The 23140-nt window shown below is 40.7% G+C and overlaps 1 protein-coding gene across 1 annotated transcript; it reads left to right on the plus strand.

Moving 5' to 3' along the window:
* The first annotated feature begins 1331 nt into the window (after window positions 1-1331).
* Window positions 1332-19977, plus strand: LOC115579910 (stereocilin). The gene is made up of 30 exons (XM_030413634.1): window positions 1332-1441; window positions 1616-1980; window positions 2073-3200; window positions 3779-3803; window positions 3894-4449; window positions 4556-5443; window positions 5546-5608; window positions 5698-5823; window positions 7206-7372; window positions 7465-7651; window positions 8227-8342; window positions 8696-8828; window positions 8956-9138; window positions 9867-9905; window positions 9986-10162; window positions 12293-12442; window positions 14238-14296; window positions 14463-14586; window positions 14721-14803; window positions 14900-15035; window positions 15504-15706; window positions 16257-16347; window positions 16461-16632; window positions 16763-16932; window positions 17325-17480; window positions 17669-17811; window positions 18333-18481; window positions 18708-18805; window positions 19559-19706; window positions 19841-19977. Exons 2-30 carry the CDS (start codon window positions 1881-1883, stop codon window positions 19927-19929), a joined length of 5859 nt encoding a protein of 1952 aa, XP_030269494.1. The 5' UTR covers window positions 1332-1441; window positions 1616-1880; the 3' UTR covers window positions 19930-19977.
* The last annotated feature ends 3163 nt before the right edge of the window (window positions 19978-23140 follow it).

Raw genomic sequence — 23140 nt, forward strand, 5'->3', positions numbered from 1 at the left:
TTCTTACATATTGTACCTTTAAAGTGATATATACATGATTAATCAGTAATTACATTCCAGTATGATTCTGAAATGGGCCAATTTGCAGTAGTAACTTGTAACTTTAGGTATTGAAGGCACTAACTATATTTTCATGCTGATACTTTTCTACTTTTACTTTGAATACAGGACTTTTACTTGCAACAGAGCATTTGGACCCTGCTATATTGCTTCTTTAACTTAAGTAAAGGTTCTAAATACTTCTTACATAGCTGATAAGGTGCAATTTAAATAAATCCATCATGGTTAAAACAGCAAGTGAAATCAGTTCTTCAGCTTCTAATGTCAGTAAATTATCGAAAAATCCAACTCAGTTTGGGGGTAATTTGGAGTATTTCTGCTTCTACATATCCATGCGAGGATGGGGCTGAAAGTTGGACTCAGACCAAGTATTCCAATCTCAACAGCGAGTTTCGCCAGCTGATTTATGCCATGCCTGAGTTTCCAGCGGAGACAGGAGGAGGAACGTATGGGGTGGATCCAGTTTCTCATTGAATATTCCTGTGGCGAATCGAGCCCTGCTGCACTGAGTGATCGCTGTTCCCTGCCGCATCAATAATACAGGAGGAAGTTATTGTCCCTGTGCAGGCCACAGTATCATACAGCTAAGGCAGGTGGATGGAGGGGGTGGTCCTTTCACTTAGTCCTCTAGGGTTTCAGGGCCTGCAGACAGTGGTCTGACTCTGGGGAGCCGGCTGCCGTGCCCTCGCACAGGGCTCAAATGTGAGTACGCCTGACCAAGGGGATAAATGTGTCTAAACAGTGACAGCCTGCACAGTCCCGTTGGCCCGGCCTCGTAGGTAAGACAACACCCCCAACAAACCCAGAGTCACGAGATGAGACCCAGCTGAGAGACAGCTCAATGGGGAATCAGTCAGTGGGAGACATCGGACAGTTAGAGAATGGGATAGATATCCTGGGTGTGATTAACATGATCCAGATTTTCACCTTGTTTGAGCACCTAGCTGAGTGCTGTGTCCTTCCTGTAGCCTCTCGATGATCCAAGATACTGAACAAGGAACACAACGTATAGCACATCCAAAAAGGATTGAGTACATGCAAGTCTAACCACACTGCTGTCTTTTTTTTTTCTTCCTGTGCATTGTCATAGAAAAAAGCCCACAAACATACTGCAGCATCGCAGGATGGACTGAAATATGAAGCCATGCCTCAACTCTTAAGCCCCAAAGACAATAACGCAGCTTGAAAGCACAGAGAGGGATAGAGGACACAGGTGGGAGGGGTGCAGGAGGAGAGAGTGAAAGGTAGAGAAAGTCAGAGTGATGGTGTAACAGAGAGTGGCACTCAGAAAGAGGTCAGCTCCGAGTGTGTTGACACGACCAAGTTAGAGAAGCTGGCAAAAACTTGAAGGGATACTTGAATAAATGGATTGTAACTGCTGGTGAGTTCTGACTTTTTGGTCCTTACATTCTCATTACTGTTGGTAAAAAATGCTTTCAACAGGATGTATTCTTTTTGTAAAATGTATCTCTTTAATAATCATAATTTTGTGTTTAACTGTGTGTTTAAATATCTTCTCTCACACTCACAACCTTTCTTTGGTTACTCTTTCCAGCATCACATGTGGACTCAGTTTTCTTCCAGTTTTTATAAGTTAAGTACATTTCTGATGCTTGTTTCAGTGACCATGCAGTGAAAGTGGTAAGGTGATGTGGGAGCTAGTCATTAAGGTTTAATGCCTCCTCTCCGCTGAGATACTTTACTCCTTGAGTCCATCTCATCAATGAAAATTAAAAAAAAAAGCAGCATCTGTTTAAACTTGAGGTGTTGTGAAATCAATAGGAGAAACAGGATGAGGACAAAGATGTGACTGGCATGAGATGAAGATGGCAGAGAAAGGGCCAGGGATGGTCACTCTTAGATTCACCAGCATCATAGTTTGTGCTGTTTTACTGGGACAAGGATCCCCGCAGAACACAGGCGAGTGCACCCCCAAAACATGTCGCTAGTTGCAATATTTGTGTTGAATGAAAATGTAATACCTGATGCTGGCTCTAATGGGACTCTTTCAGGAGGTGGTAAAGAGGACAGCAGAAATGCCATTCTTAAGGAGATACTTTCAAAATGGAGTACAGGAAGTGGTTGGAGTCCTCAGAAAGCTCCTCCAGAAACAAGCAAGGACGAGCCTGTTCACCCTTGGGTGAGGAATATCATGGGGAGCATAAAAACACTTTTTCCAAACAAGAACCTGCCTTCTTTAAAAAAGCCAATTGACAGGCACCGTTTGTCGGGCTTCCTCTACAACATCTCTCTGTACCTCCAAGAGATGGGTGCTGAGCTGGAGGAGGCACCAGCCGAGCCAGATGAGGATCATCTTTGGGAGAAGGTGCTGGATTTCTTTCTCCAGTCTGAGGGGAGTGCTGCACTGAACCAGTGGAACGGCCGGGTGCCACCGCGACCCAGCGTCAGAGTGCAGGACTGGTTTTTGTCCCTAAGGGGCAGCCCTCACTGGGACTGGCTCCTGGGGCTGCTGCAGAGCCTGCTCAGTCTATCAGAGCGTCAGCCCAACAGGCCCCTCTTGACTTACTTGTCTCAGAACTGGAGGACAGTGAGCGCTGTGCTGGAAGCTTCGCTTCAGGCTCTGATCAGTGGGACTTATGGCCAGGCTAGTGCAGGCCTGCAGGGCTTTATCTGTGCTCTGAAGGGTCGTAGTGACTGTGCCTTCAATGTTAGCTGGCTTCAGCAGCTGCTGCGTTTCCTAGAAACCCGCAACTGGAAGCCTGTGGTCAGTTTACACCCAGCAGGGGAAGGTGCTGAACACAATAAAGGCTCAAGTGCCTTTGGACGCTTAAAGCCCTTCAGCTTGCCCCCTGAGGCCTTGAGGCAGGATGGGTTTTCTGTAAATGGATCTATGGATGAAATGATGGCGACAGAGGATGATCCAGACTCTGTGCAAAGTTTACTCCTACAGGTGTTATCGCGCTCAGGTGGAGGAGAGCGAGGCGGCCACCTGGCACAGAAAAATCTAGCTCTGGTGCAGAGTTTAGACGGGCTGAGGAGAGGCCTCCTGCACAGGGTGGGTAGTTCTGTCTACAATAACCTGAGGAAAAAGGTGTCACGAGTAACCATGGTGCTGCTTGATGATGTCAGCACTCTGGTGGACGTGCCACAGCCCAACCCTCAGGGCCGGTGCTCTGTTGGTGAGTATGCTGAGCAGTTGGCCTCACAGGATATTTGCACAGTCAAAACAGCCATGAAATCTTGAAAAGTGTTTAAGACTATAAAATCGGTATATATTTAAGAAAGGGCTGCTTCCAGCTATAGTTCATATGGCAGATGCTGCTGTGTGTAGATGCACTCTCACATTTGGATGCTTTGCTTCAAAAGATGACTCTGAGATAAGTGGTGATAGTAGAAAAGTTTGAGTAAATCATGCATTATTGAGATTGCATTTAATGTTATTCATCCAAGATAAACCCTTGTTAAGGGGCCTCCTGAATTTGGCCCTGGTTTCACCTGAAGGATCCAGGAGAGACAGTGACAGTGAGTGCCACTGCTTTAAAATCTTTGTGATCATCCTGGCCGATGAAAGCATCTGTTGTTAGCCCGGCTAATCTCTTTATCCTCTCATTGATGTCAGTAACATTATATCTTGGGCATTGTTAGCTGAGCTGCACTGTTACATCAGGCACGTACTACAGGAGTCTCCACTTGGTTTTTCCACCACTCATACACTTTGATTTTCTGTTAATTTTTGCTTTTTGTTTCTCTCATGAAGGCGACCTGAGACAACTGATCTTATGGTAAGATATTTTAGGAATATGACCACATGTTTCAAAATAATTTGTTTGCAAAAACAGAATTCTACCATTGTTCTGTCCATGCACATGTAGGGGGATAAGACATAACGTGACGTGGAACACTCAGGCCTTGGGCGTGATGTCCCAGGGTCTCCCGAGCTCAATCCCATTCCTGTCCTGCCCCTCCACTGAAGGAGATGAAGTGAGATCAAAAACAGCCCCCTCTTCAGGAACCTCCAAACAAAACCGCCTTCATGAACTCCCCACCGCACCTCATCACTCGCAGTCCAACCAGCCACAAACAGGGAAAACAAGAGAGAGCATCGACCTGCAGAGAGAGATGGAGTTCTCCACCTCAATAGAAATACTAGAGGCAGCATGTAACGAGTCGATCCCGGGCTTGACAGGCGTCTCCAACTTCACTGTGTTCCTCTACTGCAAACTGTTTGAAGGGGAGAACGGCTCAGTTGATCCTGCAGTGGCTGAGATGGGGCTCGACCTGCACGCCACATGCTCTGATGCGGCTTGGTACCTGTCTGCTGCGGAGGAGGACTTCCTTTGGGTTCACGTCTGCAGTGAGTTCTTTGCCCATGAATTCAACAACACGGTGTGTGCCAACTCCTCTTTCTGGGTGCAGAGAGCACATCAGGTAATGAACTGCTTGCAGTGTTTTCCGGGAACTTTTTGCTAAATGTCTGTGGCTTCTGTCGGTCCCTTTACTTAATTTTAATTTATCCTTACTTTGCTATTTGCAGGCTGCCTTGACAAAGGACTATCATTTTTTTAACCAGACAAGCATAGACGAACTGTGTGTGCAGCTGTCAGGTGAGCCGATAGGAAGTCCAGGACTCGATGAGAACTGTCTGGCCCAGTTGGGCAGCAGGTCTCTCAGTGCCCAGACTTTCAGACATTGCTTTTTACCCAACAACTCCGTCCTGATCTCAGCTTTATGTGGGAGAGAGTCCACGGACTCGCACCAGTCCTTGCCAGAGGGCAGCTGGGCCACGGCTTACTGCTCCAAAATACAAAACCTCTCCCATGTTGACACGATCGAGGAGACTTGCCAGTACAAGGACTGGGCTGTGCATCATTTCACAAACTCCACGCTTTTGGAGCTCTGTGGGCATACACATGGATTGAGAGAGTACATCTGTCTCAATGCCACACTCTACCATCGACTCCTGAGATCAATGCCTCAGTTTGCTGATTTCTGTGCTGATCTGCAGGCAGAGCTGGAGGGCAGGAAGTGTCTGCTGCAGTGGTTTTTTGACATGCTACCCGCGCCTTATGAGTTTGACACCTCACAGTTGTGTGTGGACCCGGCTCCGCTGCTGGTGGAAGTCATACACAAGCTGAGTGTGTGTGAGGTGGAGGGAGGGGAGCGTGAAGGGTTTTTAGTGGTGCTGGGATATGTGTTGCGTGTCCTGGACTTCATGGTGGGCCTCTCTTCTGGATTGGACGAAGGGGAAAGAGAGGCGAGGCAAGGTTTGGGCCAGGCCATCCTGGTCTCCACTCTCCTTGACAACACCTCCTGGGCCACACTGCAGCCAGAGGCCTCCATGAGCGTCCTTCACACTGTGGGAGTCTTCCTCCGCAGAGAGCAGAACACCACCCTCAAAGAGGACCTGCTGAGTTGCTTCAGTGTAAGATAGCTGAGTGACACACACCCACACACACCCACACACACACACACACACACACACACAGAATAGAGAGTAAATAACTTGTTTCTGCTGCTACATCAGCCCGTCTTGTGGGACCTCATCCAGCGGGACGACAACTCATCTGCACTCAGGGTTCTGCTGCAGGTACCGGCCTGTGCAGCTACATTCACATTTCAATCTTTCAGATCAGCTCACTGAACTTTACACTGAGGTGAATCACTTTGTTCCGCCAGGAGTACCTTCAGATGCCAAGAGACAGCATTCGTACGCTTGTGATGTCTGCAGAAAAAGATGCTGTGAAGAGATTCCTCTCACATATGCATCAGAGCTGGGACCAGCTACATGTTGAAACCGACCAGGTTTGTTTTTAAAGGGGGAGTTCACCCCAAAATCAAAAATACACATTTTAACTCTCACCTGGAGGGGAGTTTATCCATCTGGATTGTTCTGATGTGAGATGCTGAGTTTTGGGGCTGTGGAGATGTTAGACATTAGAGGACATTGAAGACATTATTGGCGTCCCCTACCTCTAAGCTGTAACAGTAGCTAGTTTAGTTATCTTATTTAGCTAGCCTCTCATCCATGAGTAGATGCATGCGTCTTCTGTGTGGTGATATGTAGGTATGTAGTTCTCATTCCTTCCAACTAGGGCTCTCATGATATCAGTATTTTACAGCAAGATTATCGTGGCTAAATGAATTCAGGATAATGATAATATCGCGATATCTATACAAATATAAAAAAAAATTGTGCTAGGAATTGAATCTAAATTACCCTCAAATTACATGTGTAGGGAGGTGAGAGAGTCTATAACCATAACCATAAAAAAGTGAAGGAAAAGCACAATTACTAAAAAATACACTATAACCAGTGAAAAGATCATAAACAAAAATGCACGAAGGTGAAAATCTTCCATGGATTAGTCATTAGACATATTATCGTATTGGTGATCATTAGCTAATGGGTTGTTGTATAAACCTACAAGATCTGACAAAACATTATCATTTCACCACTTTGACCACCACTGATTGATAACCGACAAAAAATATGATTCATATTGAAATTTCAGAGGGACATCGGGCTGTATTTCAAGGTAAAAACAACATATTTGATAACCCATTAGCCAACATTAGCATTCAACCACTTCCTAGCTAACATTACCGTTTGATTACATCCAATGTGTTTCACTTCCAGGCTTAAATAAATCTATCCAAGCTGTATGCTTATATTTAGGAATTAATTCATGTCTTTCCTGTCATATATCAAGCAGTGACGTTAGCTTGGAAGTGGTTTAATGCTAACCCTAGCCATTGTCTAACAAAAGCTAGTGGTTTAAAATGTTGCTTTACCTTGAAATGTGGCCCGATGTCCTCTATCCATCCTCTTATCAGTCTCTTATCAGTGGGGAAGTGGTGAAATAATATCATTTTGTAAGATTCCCTACATTTATATGACAGCGGCATCATCCCAGCATTCAAGCTTCACACCCTGAATGTGACATCAAGGTAAAATGGTCACTGTGGGAATATGTTCTATATGTGACACTTTTTATGAAGCATTTTTAGCAGATTTAAGTTCTTTTTAGAATGTACTGTGCTGTCTCTCTGCCTATAGTTCTGTTAACACTCACCTGTGCTGTCTCTGTTTTACTTTGATCTGCGTCACAGCCCATGCATATTTAAAGAGGGCCAAACTGAATACACATACAGTTTCTGTCCTGCTCTATTGTTATCTCTGTCAGGCCTCTCAAAAAGAGCTGCAGGCCATGGAAACAATGACCGCTGCTTTCATCCATAAGTTCCCCCGAGTGACCCCAGAACTGTTTGTCGACCTGTCGCAGTTCATTCCCTTCATGTCGGTCTCTGACATCATGAGCTTCCCAGCCTCCCTGATAGTCAACGACAGCGTGTGAGTTGCCGACCTACGAAATGATTGCGTTCAATTTAATATACAGTATCTTTTCCTGACGGTAACAGAACAGCGTCTGTGTTGCTCTCCAGGTTGACAGCCATTCGTGATCACAGCTCTGGGATGAAGTCACTGCAGAAAAAGGCTTTTGTAAAACGACTCCTGCAGTCGAGTGTTCTGGGTGATGTCCCTACGTGGCCACCATACTTTCTCAGTTCCATCCTCCCGCTTCTACCTTACCTCCCAGTCAGTCATTTTCAGCAACTGACATCACAGCAAGTAAGAGGCCAATCTGCTAATTTTAACATAATCTCTGTCACAGATGTTAGTCATCACAGACATGATCAGGTGATTATTCAGGCCATGGATTGGGGATCTTACATAAGTGCAGATGACAAATTAAGGGAAAAATCTAAATACATGAGTTGGGATGCTTCCATGCAAGTCGTAAAGGCCACAGAAGGGTTTTATGGCCTTCGCAGTAAACAGATCTCATCTAAATTGAGGTCCTATAGGAGATTTAGTAGATGAGTGCTCCTCCACCACCACCACAAACATGGCTTGAGACATTATGTTTTGGAGTTGTCCGTCCATCTGTCCATCCTAGTCTCGTAATGCTGAATTTCTTCAAATTGGGAAAAAGCAACAACTTGAATTCAGGGATGAACTGATTTGAATTTGGTGGTCAAAAGTTGAGGTCACTGTGACCATGTCATGCACCCACATCCTCCTTGCTCTGATGTACTGAAGTCAAATAAAAGACAAATGGATAGTGAAATGCAAAGGAGCAGTGTCGATATTGTAGTAATAGAGACAAAACTTTTTTCTGACTTTTAATCTGTTGTCTTCTTTAGCTCACCCCCCTGATAGAGTTTCTAGGCAACAGCAGTCTGGATGGTGTCCGGGGGCGCCACGTGCTGCGGACCCTCTTCAACAAGAAGAAGAACCTGACCAGTGATAACATTCTGAGGTGGGACTGAGATAGCCTCAGTTAATGTTCACGTGTGTCTATCTTTATTTAGGATCTCTTAGAGGTGCAGAACATGTAAGAGTTATCCAACATTGTTAACATACAGAGCTTCAGTCCTGCGTTCACTGTTACTTTGCGTTCTGTTTTATGAACAAGTGTAATCAACTGAGTGCGTACTTGACAAAGGTGTTCCTGTCCTGACGATGTGACCTCTATGGGAGATTATTTATTGATTTAAGATTGTGACTGATTGGCATTGACGAGTTAGATCATAGTTTGTTTATGTATTGATTTGTGTGGTTTTATATAGAAAATAAAGTTTTCACTCCCCACCCTCTAAATTTTGTTTGCAGGTTAGGGGTCCTTACATGTTACCTGGATCCAGCTGACCTGGGTTCATTTCTTCAGGACTCAGCGGGGTCTTTAGCTCTCTGGCAGCAGCTGGCTCAGTGCATGTCCAAGGGCTTCATCAGTGACAGTGGCAGGGTAAGCACTACTTGTTCATTAAATCTTCTTGAAACCACTGACATTCTCATATTTTTTCTCTATGTGCTCAGCTGTTATTTCCAAAATTATGTTTGACTAACTGGGCTGATTTGTGTGTGATGGACAGTTGTCCTCTTGGCTGATACCAGCCGTTCAGACGCTGAACGTCAGCAGCATGGCTCCTTCAGACCTGTCTCCCCTCACTGGACTGTTACCTCAGTTAGGAGCTTCCTTCCTGCTGTCACTCCCCTCACAACAACTCCTGGAAATCCTCTCACAACCAGGATTACACAAATATTCTCCAGCACAGGTCAGCAAGGAATTTATTTGTTACCTCTTGGGCGCAGTTGTTACATGTTCTGCAGTATTTTGTACAAAGTAATGTGGACAAAACTTCATTTTACAGGTCCTCAAATTTCATGGTAAGCAAGTGGTATTTACCATGGAACACATTTGAAATTTCTTTGAAATTGCCACTAATTTACAGCAAAAATACGTAAATTTAAAAAAAAAAAAAATAATAAAAAAAACACCCCTATATTATTGAATATTCCAGTGAATTGTTGTAAATTAGCAATTTACAATGATTTGCTGGTTAGACAGAGGCTAGGTGGAAGTTTCCTGAAAATGTATGAAATAAATGACCTGCTATTTATGAACTGCTAGTTGGAAAATAGCAGACTATTATAAAATCATGTTGGGATCATTTTCAATTAATTTTGAGGTAATTATTATGCTTATTAAGAGGTAAATTAAAAAAATGTGAACCTGTTCAAATTAAGTGTTACTGTAAGTGATTTTTAATGAAAGTTTCTAACAAATTTAATTGGCAAAAATGCCAAGGCAATCATAAATGCTTTCACAAATCATGATGCATTTTTCACAACCTGTAAAATGTACTGCTGGGTTTGACCTAACTGTACTGCAGTGTTCTTTTTCTCTGATTAAACATGTGACCTTTACGCCAGATATCAAACCCTCTTCAAATGCCAACACTTCTGTATTTTCGTACGCCTACTTGCAACTTTTTCTCCTTAGGCTTTTCAAATGTTCTCCAAGATATCAAAGGACACCACTGTAAGTAGACATTTTCAAAATATTTTTGCTGAGTTCCAGCCAGCTGCACTTTCACCACCGTGCTTCTCTCTCCCTGCCAGCTCACCATGGAAAAACTGTGCAGACTGAAACCATTACACTCTGGTCTCTCCCCCGCTGTGCTCAGAGACCTCCAGTGGCCTGAGATCAGTGAAGCTGCCCACTGCCAGTGCTGGAGGACGCTGCTAACTGAGCTAAAGCCCGGCCAAAGAGCCATGTTATACAGTGCAATGCAGGAGGTAAAGGTGCTATCATCTAACTTTTCTTCTCTTGTCCTACCCTGCTACGACTCACCATGTTGAGTAAATGGTTTTGGCAGCTGAAACGATTCAACACCATCCTTTTTACTCCAGAAGCCTCAAACTTACTGGAAAATATCTCATTAAAACAAAAAAAAAACTGCAGCCTGAGTTATATTTATCTCAGGTTTCCTGACAGTGTTCCTTTTGATCTGCATGTTTGAACCTACCTTGTGTTTTCTAAAGGGCCCTTTAAAGGAACAGTTCACCCCGAAATCTAAAATACTGGTGCTACTTATCCATCTTGACTGTTTTAGTGTGAGTTGCAGAATTTTGGAGACAACAGCTGTCGAGATGTCTGCCTTCTTTTGATTAGAATGGAGCCAGATGGAACTCAGCTTATCAAGCTTTAGGGGTCAGAAAGATAGGCTACATTTAAAAAACTCAACAGCAATGTCTCTTTACAGAAGTCATGACCATTTATTAAAGATAAACCACAGACCTTGTTGGAAGCCGTTTCATATTAGGTATTTTAGTTCTTTTCATCTGCTTATGGATGAGGAGGTTAAGTACAGTATGCTAACTAAGTCACAGCTCAGCCATTCTTGCCAACCCTTCCAATTTTCCTGGGAGAGACTTTTCTTTACTTTGCCCTCTCCCATTTTCCTCCCAGGGTCACAATTCTCTCGTATCTCTGACAATTTTTTCACCCTTCTTACCCACTTTTAATTATCATAACCAGTTTCTCTCGCCGATACAATGTGAAGTCTGCTGTACTGTTGCGCCTCGTCCTCCTCAGTAAGAGAAGGACAGAGAAATGGAGAAGAGACAGATTGTTTAAACAAATTTCAGATGCCCTGGAGAGAGGAATTCTGGTTTCTTACATAAAGTTTGAAAGGAAAGAGGCTGTGAAATTTATGTCAGTTCCCATCAAGAGGCTGACTAAACATAGAACAGTGGCGTGCATGGACTCTGGAAAGGAAAGGGCAAAAAAGGAATGCATGAATGAAAAGCGTTAAGTGCTGTTGCATTTTACTTAATATTTTGTTATTTTCATTACTTTAATGTCACCAGAATGCAAGAAACACAGTCCTTAAAATCTCACAAATCCAAGTTTGGGTTCAAAATCCTCATAGGATGCTATTGACTGTATTCACATTTTCCTCTGACGTTTTACTCAGGGTGAGGAGCTAGAATGCTGGATAATGTTATGCTGCTCTGTCATAGGTTGCAGGTCGTATAATCTGAGATATTGTTATCATATCATCATCTACCAGTTGATAAGCAACTTAAAAGTTATTGGATAATGAAAATCTGGATATTTTGAGATAAAACAAAATATTGGATAACCCATTAGCCAACGTTATCATTCAACCACTTCCTAACAAGCATTATCATTTGATTACATTGACATTTCACATCCAAGCTACAATTATTGTATCCATAATAGGTGTTGACATTTTAGAACTACTTTAAGCCTATTTCTTATCCCATCGAAGCTAATGGGTCTTCTTTTCCTGAGGGGAAAATGGCCAGTGTGTGAATATGGTCGAGTACCATCTAATTTCATTATATTGGAGAGAAGGCAGACATCTCTGTGGGAGATATGTCCAAAACACTGCAACAGAGACCAAAACATCCTAGATAGATATACAGCACTACAAAAAAGAAAACAGAAAAAATTGCTTATGAGGGTGAACTTTCCATTTAAGGGCTTCTGGGTTTACACTGTGCTGTGAAAAAATTGTCTAAAATGAAGTCTAAATAAAGGAAACACTGTTGCGTTGAAGATCCAACATACCTTCACAGAAGTCAGAGGGAAGTGATACAAAGGATGGAATAAAAACAATCCCCGTCTATAAATATTCAACAGACAAAGAAACCAGCCCTGACTGGCCTTCTGCTCCTTAGCAATAGTGTAAATTTAACATTCGACACATGAACCCACGAGTTCATCACAAGCTTATCCGAGAACAAGATGTCTTTATACGCATCCGAGCAACATTGTTGTTGGATCGACAGTTATAAAGCATATGCAGTACAGTAGAAGTAACAGACTGAATAAATTATAAGGTTTAACAGTTCCCCTTCACAACTGACAATGTTGTTGTTGTTCTCTTATGTCAACAGGCTCTACACAGAGACTCTCAGAACAGCACTCAGCAGGTAAACTGTCTGCTGCCATTTGTCCCTCTAAGGGAGCTGACAGAAACCTTAAATGGAGAAGCGATCCTACAAGACATAAACCTGTACAGAGACATACTCTGGTCGTCACAGCAGGTGCACATTTTTACTTTGATCCATCTTTGTGTGCTGTTTTGAAGCTGCATTGATATGACAACAATGGGTGGCGGCTCTCTGACTTAAGAGGAAAATGTTACCAGCTTCAGTTTTCAGTCGCATTAATCCGTAACTCATTGGATATGCTTCAGGTGAGCCTTTCAGGATATTAATACTCCATAAGCATCAGCCGCCATCAAGCTAATTAGTTTGGATGTAGTACAATGGTGTGGAGGAGTGTAGTTTAAATTAATAATGGCTACCTTAAAGGGATTTTGTCACAGCCAAGAGTGTATTTCATCTTCTGTTCTCGGCCTAACAAGACCTGAGTCATATCAATAAAGATTGCCCTATTCAGTTAGTGGCTGCACTAAAATATATTGTGACACTGAATATTAAACCTAAAATATTATATTTAAATAACCCTGAAGTTAAATGTTTCACTACCCTGCGTTATGTGTGTGATTAAACATTTATCACATTATCACTTTTATTGTCAGATTGTAATTACTAGCAATTAAACTATAAATCCACCTGGCTGTACCCTCAAAAAAATTATTTGGCTAAAACAGCGACTCTTAGTTTTTAGATAACATGTACATTTTCAACCAAATGTTATTACATTAGGGTCATTTCATGCTAATTCACCCAAAATCCAGATCTTTTCCCACTTCATGTCATGGACTTCCTCGAAAAAAAATGTATGATGAATTTATAGAATTCTAAGAATAAGATATTAAGATTGGCCCTCTGAACAAAATTTCGAAGCCTCATCAATCGTACATTTTTTTCTGGACTGGGTTGAAATGCCCAAGGTCCCATGAATTTAATTGAAGTTTCAACATGAATTTTTTCAAGAAAATCCACGACATGAACTTAGAGGACCTAGGTATAGAGTGACCCATAAATTTAGTCTGTGGGTCAGATTAAAAACAACGTTTTTCAACGTGAATGTGAAGGAGTTACATAACTTTTTAAAATCAAATTAAGTTAATACAGACTTATACATAAACCTTATCCACTTTAGGTTTATTTACTCAGTACATATATTATACATATAAAGGACTTGTACATAAACACAATGTGTTTTTCAAGTGTTTATTAATGAAGTATGATACATAAAAGTAATGCATTTCCAAATCATATCCAGATGTAAAATATTTAACATGAACATTTTTGCCTGCATTCACAGAAGGGTGATTGTATCATCAAACATGGTTAACAAAAAGGATCTGACTTCTATGAATATGAAAATAATCACATTGCCAAAAACCAGGAATATCAACTTTAACAGTAATTTGACTAGTCATTTTGAAAATGTCTCCCTCTGGACCAAAATGCTGGACATAATCCACTAAAAAATATATTTTACTCCAAATATTTTAGGTATCGAAAACGTATAGACTTAAAAGCTGTTTTCTTTTAAAAAGTTTCTCACATTATTTTGAAGCGATTTCAATACATCACTTCAAACATCTGCTGAAACATCTCCCAGGCAAGCGTGCAGCGTCAACATATTTGAGCACTAGTTTGACAAACTAAAAAACTCTTTAAAAAGCACCGCACCAGGCAGGGTTTTAATTAGATTTTACCTTTTTCCTTATATGCAAGAATTGATTTCAGTTGTTTTAGTACTGAAATAAACTTATAATCAAATTAAAATAACTCTATATGATTTGTAGTAAAGGGGCTCAACATGCATGATACTGATCCATTGATCTTTCGTCATAACCATAATTTAATTTAGCTACAGTCAAAATTTTGATTCTGACACCCCTTTTCTTCACGCGGACAGGCTCAGCTTCTGTTCAAAAAGATCCAGGAATTTAAATACATCACAAACAAGATGGCGAGGTAAGTTGAATGAATTACAGCACAACATTCAGATCTATAAGTCCAATCGTTACCTCATTTAACCTCCAATTTGAATTAGAGATTCAAAACGAACAGATCCAGTCATTGTAGGGTCAGATAGTAACTCAATAAACAATTTAAATAATGGCTGCTCTGTTTCTTGTAGGGATCTGGGTCATATTGCAGGTGGAATGAGCTGTGACTTTCTGAGGCTTTGGAGCAACGATACTGATTTTGCGGAGCTGCTTCAGTTTGTTAGTGAGCTGCCTGGAGGCGTGAGACCTGCTCTGGTGAGCAACACACAGAATACCTCAATGTCTTTATCACAGCCTCTGATACAAAAGCCATTAGTTTGTTGATGAAAACAAATTAAAAGTCACATTTGAGTCTAACGAGTTCAGATGTGTCTTGGCTGTGTTACCAGCGAAAATGTATTGTGGACGAACTGAGGAAACAACCTGAACCCGACCTCAGTGCTTTGAGCCCTGGCTTTGCTGCAACATTACCGTAAATATCGCCTAATTAAACATGTGTGTTGCTCTTTACAAAAATATTTCACAGTTTATCTGTAGATGATTTACAACTCGTCTTCTTCTTTTCCAGTGTGACGATGGTAGAGAACCTCTCAAATGTTTCCTTCAGAGCCGTGCTGGAACACATTCAGGCAGACTTTGCTGATTTCCTCAGGCTGCCACATTACAAGCAGACGAATTTAGCAGAGAAAGCCGTTGCTGAGCTGGTAAAACACCAGCATGAGCTATACGAATACTGCATTTGCTTCGTATCCTGACATGATGTGCAGAAGACACATTGTTAGATGTAATTTGCATGTAATTTATAAACATCATTAACTAATTAAAAAGACATCTGAAATTAATGTCTTGGTATTTGATATGATAAAATGGCACCATGAGCATAAACTGGAACTCAGAGATGCTGTTTGTGGTTGAATGAAATCAGGTCGGGTTACGGATGGTGAGTCATGTATTTGATTTGTATCAACATATTAATGGGCCAGAAAGAGCAAACTCCATTTGTTGATTCAGGCCTCTCAAGCAAGCATGAACACACACAAAAAGAAAGAAACAGATGGAAGAAGAAATTTAGGCGCAACCTGACTCATCTTTCAACAGCTTTTCACATGAGTGTCATGTCAGTGTGAAATCCATCTAATCCAGGCTCACTGACTGTATGTGGTGCTCTATAGGGCTCTTCTCAGGCTGAGGGGGAGCTTGATGGTACCACTCTGGACATCCTGGGGCCTTTACTGCCTTTCTTGGACCGGGACAGTTTGGCTCTGGTGGACAAAGGAGCTCTGGCTCTGCGGCTGGAGGAGATGAGGGGTTTCTGCATTCCCAAAGAGACTTTGAGAGACATTAGTGCACTTCTCACTCAGAAAGACTTGCTTGGGTAAAGCTACGCATCTGCTGGAAAAAACATCACATGTCCTAACAATATGTCAACAAATTGATTTAAAACAGATCATTGGTTACACACATACAAGTGAAAATGCATGTAAAGGTAAATTAAGTAAACTGTCACCTGTTGAATTCATACTGGAAACAAATAGGGGGCAGCATATCACCAGAGTAACCACTAACTGCTGCTACCCGTAGCAGTCGTACAGTTAGCTGTACAGCTAGCTTGGCTAGTCTGGACTAGGAGTTTGGAGAAGCAGTTAGTGTTTGTCATCCTGGCTATAGCATAGCTAAAAACTCACATTTAAGTGAATGTAAGAATGACCTATATATTTTGATTTCTTATGGGAAGTATTTATTTAGAAAGTTGTTAAAATATGCTCTACACATGTTCGAGTTGTACACTGGAAGTAATACTGAATAGTTTGTTTGCATTCTGAAATACATTAAATGCCTGATAGTAGATTCCAGCATTGTGCTGGCAATAAGATGTGGATTACATAAAACAGCAGTAATAAGAAGATATGTGTTGAACTTGCCAGGGAGCCGTCCAAATGGCAAGTTGGGGATGTGGAACATTTGGGCAGGCTGGTGTTTTCTCTCTCAACAAAGCAGATTAACTCCATCCCACTGGTAAACACCCAAAAGCATCCGCCCGTGCAAATAATTCATTTTACTGCACTTGAACTGGCTTTCTATGACATACCCTGACAGGCATGAATATATAATATGTTTCCTCTGTGCAGACAGTGTTGTATAAAGACACAGTGGAGCAGGTCCTGGTGGGTCAAAGTCGCTGGGAGGACAGTGTGATGGGTGGGGTCTGTGTTACTCGGTGTATGGACCAGCATCGCCACAGACAGCAGACTCAGAGTCTCATTCGAGGGATTGTCAAAGCGCGGAGCAGGAAGGCAAAAGGTTCAATAAATATTTCCTCGAGTGCGATGCATTTTATCTACAAGACAAATTGTATTTTGTATTGACAAATGACTCATTATGAATTGTGAAAATGTTTCAGTTTTAAGTTTTTATTTGTCTTTTGGAGCAGTGCCAGTTCCAAGCTGTGCCGACGTCAGAGGGACATTTCCCTCAGCTTGGACATCCACTCAGCTCAGCCGCATGACACAGGAAGACATGAAACTGTGTGTAGAAGTTTTTGCTCAAGACGCCTCAATGAGCTCTGAGCAGCGTCGAGCAGTGTGGGTGAAACTCAGGCAGGTTAGTAAAACTGAGTAACAATATCATCTAGGGCTGAGCAAGTTCCTGTCTGAAACGACTATCTGGTTCAAATAATTATATCATCTGAGTAAAATGTGTCAATATCCATTCTTGTGATGAAGGGAATTACTTCGGGTAGCAGAGAGAAGTATAACAAATTTGTTCTGTTCTCTTATTCCTATGATCAAAAGCATGATCTGAGGCTGTTCTGTAAAAAAATTCCTTTTTTAAATGTTGTTGTCTGTAAATTCGAAGATTAAAAAGTAAAAACAATGAACAGGAATTCACATCTCCAACCCTGAGAGACAAGGACAGCTGAGTAAAGCATGAGTAGCATTCTGATATCAAATGATCTGTGTTGTGAACATGTTCTGCTTCTTCATTCGATCCAGTCCTTCAGTCCGATGAGAGAGCTGAGAGCAGATCAGGTGCTGGCTCTGGGCTCAGTAGTGACTGAGATGGGAGAAAGAGAGCTTTACGACGCCAATCTCACTGATCTGGGTTTGTTGGCACATCTGGGGACGCTAACAGAGTGGAGCCCTAAGAAGGTGAACTTTTAAAATTTTCATTCTGATGCAATGTGTGTTTTTTCTTGCACTTTTTCAATTAAGATATGATCATTCAGGGTAGAGTACAGGAACTACAACTCTCATTGTGTTATGTAATCTTGTATGGTATAACGATAATTAAACTGAATCTTGACGATTGACTGGGTGTTTAAAATTCCTTGTTTCAGATGAGAGCAGTCATTTCAGGTGTGATGCGAAAACGCAAACTGAAAGTGGAGCAGCTATCAGCCTTGGATCTGGCAACATTTGGCCATCTGATCTGTGGTCTGTATCCCTCAGAGATCAAAAGACTGAGCCCCTACAACCTCAGGTCAGCCAAATACCTCATGTGTATTTATACAGCTTCTTCTTCTAGAGCAACAACTCTTAACGATGATGGTAAAAGATAAAATGACTGTTAGAATTAATATAGAAGACTCACATTCAGCGATTCAATAAGTGAGTCTTCAAAAGCAACATTAGAGAACCAACACTATTCCAGACACAACAAAATGTCAGATAAATGGCATCAAAACAAAGAGGAACATTAACAAATATAAGTACTCTAAAGGGGTCAAATATTGCTAGTTTGCATCCAAGGTAGTAAGTAATTTGTGCACTACTTAGCAGTAATGAGCACCAGTAAACATTATGATGAATCTCTCCAGGGCCGTAACAGAAAGACTTTCTTGTGGTTTCAGTGAGTAATTAATTGATTTCACATCACATGCTAGCAGATGCTAACTAACAGAAGGCTGGTGCACATTTCTCAGCAGCACACAACATCATGAAAAACATTTTGCTTAGCCTCAGAGGAGGATAAAGTCCTGAATTCTTTCCCTCTAACTGCAGTATGGCTGTGCCGTTCCTGCGGGAGACATCCCTGCCTTGCACAGAACAGCAGATGGAGGCGTTGACAAGCCGTTTGTCCAGACCTGAGGCCTTTGGTCCAGTCAGCGCTTGGGGACCAGACGTTTTCACAGAAATTGGGACATTGGCAGGTACAGTCGAACATAATATCCCTGGGGGTAAGAACTTGTGATCAAATGTTTTTGAGTTGATTTTTCAAAGAGAAAGGAGGCTGTGAGGAGGACGTGACAGTTTCCAGATAGATAGGTACAATTAAAAATATCCCTGAGTGTATAAAAGTTTAGGAAAACTTTTTCCTTTGATTTGATGTGAGAAACATTAATTATCTGACAGCAGTTTGTTTGTGTCTCTGTCCAGTGGGCATAGAGGATATGGTGCTGTCAGCTCTGGTGCAAGAACAAATGGAAGGAATCACCCCTGAGGCCATCGTCCTGATGACACCAAAAAAGATGGCAGTGAGTTTCGCCAATGATTTTAGAGCCATGTTTACCCCCAGAATAAATCTGTATGTAGCACCAATGGCAAATTTGGTTCAATTGTTTAATTTTGAGAAAATATAACAATTACACTATTTTACAGTATAAAAGAGGGGAATCAGTGAAGCCATTTTCCTAGATGACATTCTGATAAACCAATTTTAGGAAAAGCATAGGTGCTAACTATAAATGACTAATGGCTGATTCCATTTAGCTGCTTTATTTTCAGGGTCCTTGTATTGTGCAGGTTATTTCACTGTCACACTGTCATGGCTCATTTATCATTAATTTTTTCTACATTTTTTCTACAAACCATAAATCAAGTCTTTATTGTAACATTGTAACAAAATAGTCCCAAAAAATAATTTGTTTTGTTTTTTCTTGTAAATTAGTTTCTCTTATTGAAGCTAGTCTACTTGAAAAACAACTTGACGATATTGAAAAAGCAGAGTGCACTGTTAAATATAGTCTTTATAAACTGGAAACGTATTAGTAACGGAGCAAACAGCTACTACCCTTGAAATTATACAGCATACACACATGTAATAGTGATGTGAAACAGCTGCCGTAAGGGACATGTAGAATATATGATTTGATTTAGAAAGGAGAATATGGACACTATACCACACATATTGTAGAGGTATACGTGATGTGTGTCGTGTTTAGAAAATGTTAAAATATGTCTTCACGCGGAGCTTCCTGTAGGTCTGAGTTAGACTTTGTGTCTGACAGGTGGTGTTTAGTGCAGTTCAGTTGTCGTGGCTGAGTGCGGAGCAGGCGTGGGCTGTCACCACGGAGCAGTGGGCAGAGCTGGACACTGAGCAGAGACACGCTGTTGGACTTGCTCGATATGAAGGCGACGTCCTGCTTGAGCAGAGAGGTGAGTCTTGAAAAAAATTAAGGTGACAACTTCCTCCTGTATAATAAGTTTGTTATTGTTATTTTATTTCACTGGGGAAGAATTTGTTATCATATACTTTTATAATGATTACACTTGTTTGTCTGCTTCCACAGGGAGAAACTCGTCTCCAGCGGACCTGAACACAGACAGCTTCACTGTACACTCACTGGCTCTGTGTCTCTTGTTATGGCTTATAATTTAAATGCTGGATAAAAATTAATTATCCATTGACCTCCCTTGGTAACATCATATTTTTACTTCAAATAAATATTTTGAAATGTTCTGTTTTCCTCTGTGTGTTGGTCCTTTAATTTATGCTGCCCTGGATTGTGCTCTACTGCACACGTATCACATTCATGTGAGCTATAAGCCTGATAGAATACAAATAAGTATATGTAGTTGTACCATGAATATTAATATTTTACAAGAGAATAAGAGGGAGCAATGTGATAAATCATGTTTGTTTGACAAAAGAAGTGGCTTTACAGGATGTGTAATCACACAAACACAATTGAGATTATATTTTATAGAATCATATTAAATTTAAAAATATCTTGAACCATTTCCCTTGAGGTATAAAACACCTTTGAAATCTCTCCCCCATTTATTTATAGCTTTGGTTGACTCTGTAATCTGCCTCCTTTAGGCCCGGGGGCCTCCATAGGAACCTTCTTTTGCCTACGAGGACCTAGTTTGCTAACTTTATTTTAGAAATGCTACAGAATTGATGTATGAATTCTTTCACAGCACAAAAACTATTCTACAAGAGTCTTTTATCCTTCTGGTATGTATTTTCTTCCCACCAAATAAAAAGGATATTATTGAAACTTCTCTTAGATATACTATAGTGCTATAGTATATTTAACAGTAGAATATTTGCACAACAACTGTGATAAAATAATTTCTGTTTATTTGTCGACATAGGTGATACCAATAATATTGATTTTTGCCTGCCTTGCTTTATCTGTAAGTCTGAGAGTTCATTTATTACTACTGATGCTCCTTCCTGCAGGTATTTCCCATTTCTTTAACTTGGTGCTACATTCCAGGTGAGAATAAAATACAACAATTACAGTTAACCTGTGCAATCGTATTACTGAGCTGGCATACTACATACTGGAACTGGTATACCCTAAGCAGTGGTGGACAGTAACGGAGTAAATTTACTTGAGTACTGTACTTAAGTACATATCCAGAGGATTTGTACTTTACTTGAGTATTAGATTTCTTTGGTACTTATCACTCTTACTTGAATACATTTCCAAGACAAATATTTTTACTTTTACTTGAGTGTTAATATCTAGGAAGGCTGAAAAGTACGTGTTACTTTAGGGTCTGCTCTTTTTTTTTCTTTCTAAAATACTATTGGACACAAGCTGTGTTTGTCAAAGAAGGAAACCTATCACAGTGCATGCTCTCCACTGGGATCTACGTAAAAGCGGAAATACGTCATCCCTCCCCATAAGGATATCACCAAAGTAGCCACGCTCTCGACTGCGTGTGTCAACACAAAACTGCGACAATGGCTGCATCAGATGTAGTTTTTTGTAAAGCAGTGATTCTCAACCAGTGGTCTGGGGACAACATTGGTCTTTGAGGGGGTTCCAGTTCCCAACTTAGCTAAATGATAGAGAGTTAGTTGGACGGTGCAGGTTCATTTGGTTACAGTTTTAATGACTGTTAATAAACATCTGCATCTGCAACATCTGCTGTCCTCCTGTGATCCCATCCATTTTATTAATTTTATAGGTGTTTCTGCAGGCTTTAAATAACTTTGTGGTTCTAAAAGCAAGCACATCAGTGCAGGTGGTTTCAAAGTTCATTCTCAGAAACAAGAGTTAAAAGGTCCTTAAATTCATTTAGAAAAAATTATAGTAATCATTGATGTGAAAAATAAGAAATTTACTCTTACTCTTACTTTTACTTAAAGTAAATTTAAAAGCATGTACTTTTGGATACTTAAGCACCTTTAAAAGCAAGTACTTTTTTACTCTTACTCGAGTAACATGTCGACTGAGCTACTTTTACTTGTTACGGAGTAAATTTTGACCAGTAGTATTTGTACTCTTACTCAAGTACTGGGGTTGAGTACTCTGTCCATCTCTGACCCTAAGTAGTAGGGTTGTAGGGGCATATCAGATTCAAGGTACACAGTGGTATGAAAATTGAAGGTTATTATACTACATACATTTGCATATCTTTATTGAATACTGTTGTATTTTTTTTATCAAGAAATTCACGTTTCTATCAGTTTTCATATCTGTCAGGACAGAATATTTTGTAAAATTAAAATAATAATTATAATAATTATGACTGATCCAAGAAATTGTGATAGAATTGTAACAGTTACCTTATTGTGAAAATGGAATACTTTTGCAGTCATACTACATAGTAAAACACTTTCAGCAAAACAACAAATGAACCAACTATTCAGTAGTAGTACCAGTGAAGTTACAACTTCAATGCACCAAATATCATGCTTACATATATTATATCTTAAATGGGATCCAGTGACCTAAGAACCTCAGTAAATTATTAGAGAATGTAGAACAAAAGAAACTGAATTACCAACCAGGCAGAGCAAGCAAATGCCCCGGGAAAAAATAAACAAAAACCCTGATCTAATGGGCGCCTGGGCAGCTCATGTGGGACATATTTCTAATTAATGTTAGGTTTAGCCATCAAATATCACAAACTGTCTGAAACACATAAAACCTGGTACCCGATAGTATTATTCCTGTAGTATCAGGAGAAGGCTAATGGTCTGGGGAAATAATGAAGCTGCCATGTGTAGTCGGCATTGTGGTGAAAACTATGAGGTGAGAGGCACACTGCACAGTGGGCAGGAGGAATGTCTGGAGGTCAATAGGTCCCCAAAACCAAATTGTTGCCCAGGGGCCCCAGACCAATAGGTTAATCTAGCCTGGAGCATCAACATCATTCATGAAACTTAAATTAGATTTCTTTGGTGAGACAGATGGATGAAACATTACAAATTCAAATTTAATTAAGTAAATGTATTGTTAGTAAAACTCAAGTTGTCTAACAGCTAACAAACAATAAAATGCTTTATAAACCAAGTATTTAACAATTGATTTTTGTGAAGTTGTAGCTGATATTTATAATAGTTTGTAAAAGGATTCATAAATGCTGTAGTTAGTTAATCTGCAAAAATTAGTTGGATGACCATTAAAAAGTTGCCACTGATGTTCATCCTTTACAATTGTTTAAAGGTACAATATGTGAAGGACTGGCCATCTGTTGAATTCATACTCAAAACAAATAGAGAGTAGCATATTACTAGAGCAGCCCTAACTGCTGTGTGAATTTAGCTCCTGCTAGCTAGTTAGCTCAGTTAGCTGTGTATCTAGCGGTTTGGACTGGGACCTCTGCGCACCAGGGAATGTTAATAT

Source organism: Sparus aurata, chromosome 4, assembly GCF_900880675.1.
Source record: "Sparus aurata chromosome 4, fSpaAur1.1, whole genome shotgun sequence".
Lineage (NCBI taxonomy): Eukaryota > Metazoa > Chordata > Actinopteri > Spariformes > Sparidae > Sparus > Sparus aurata.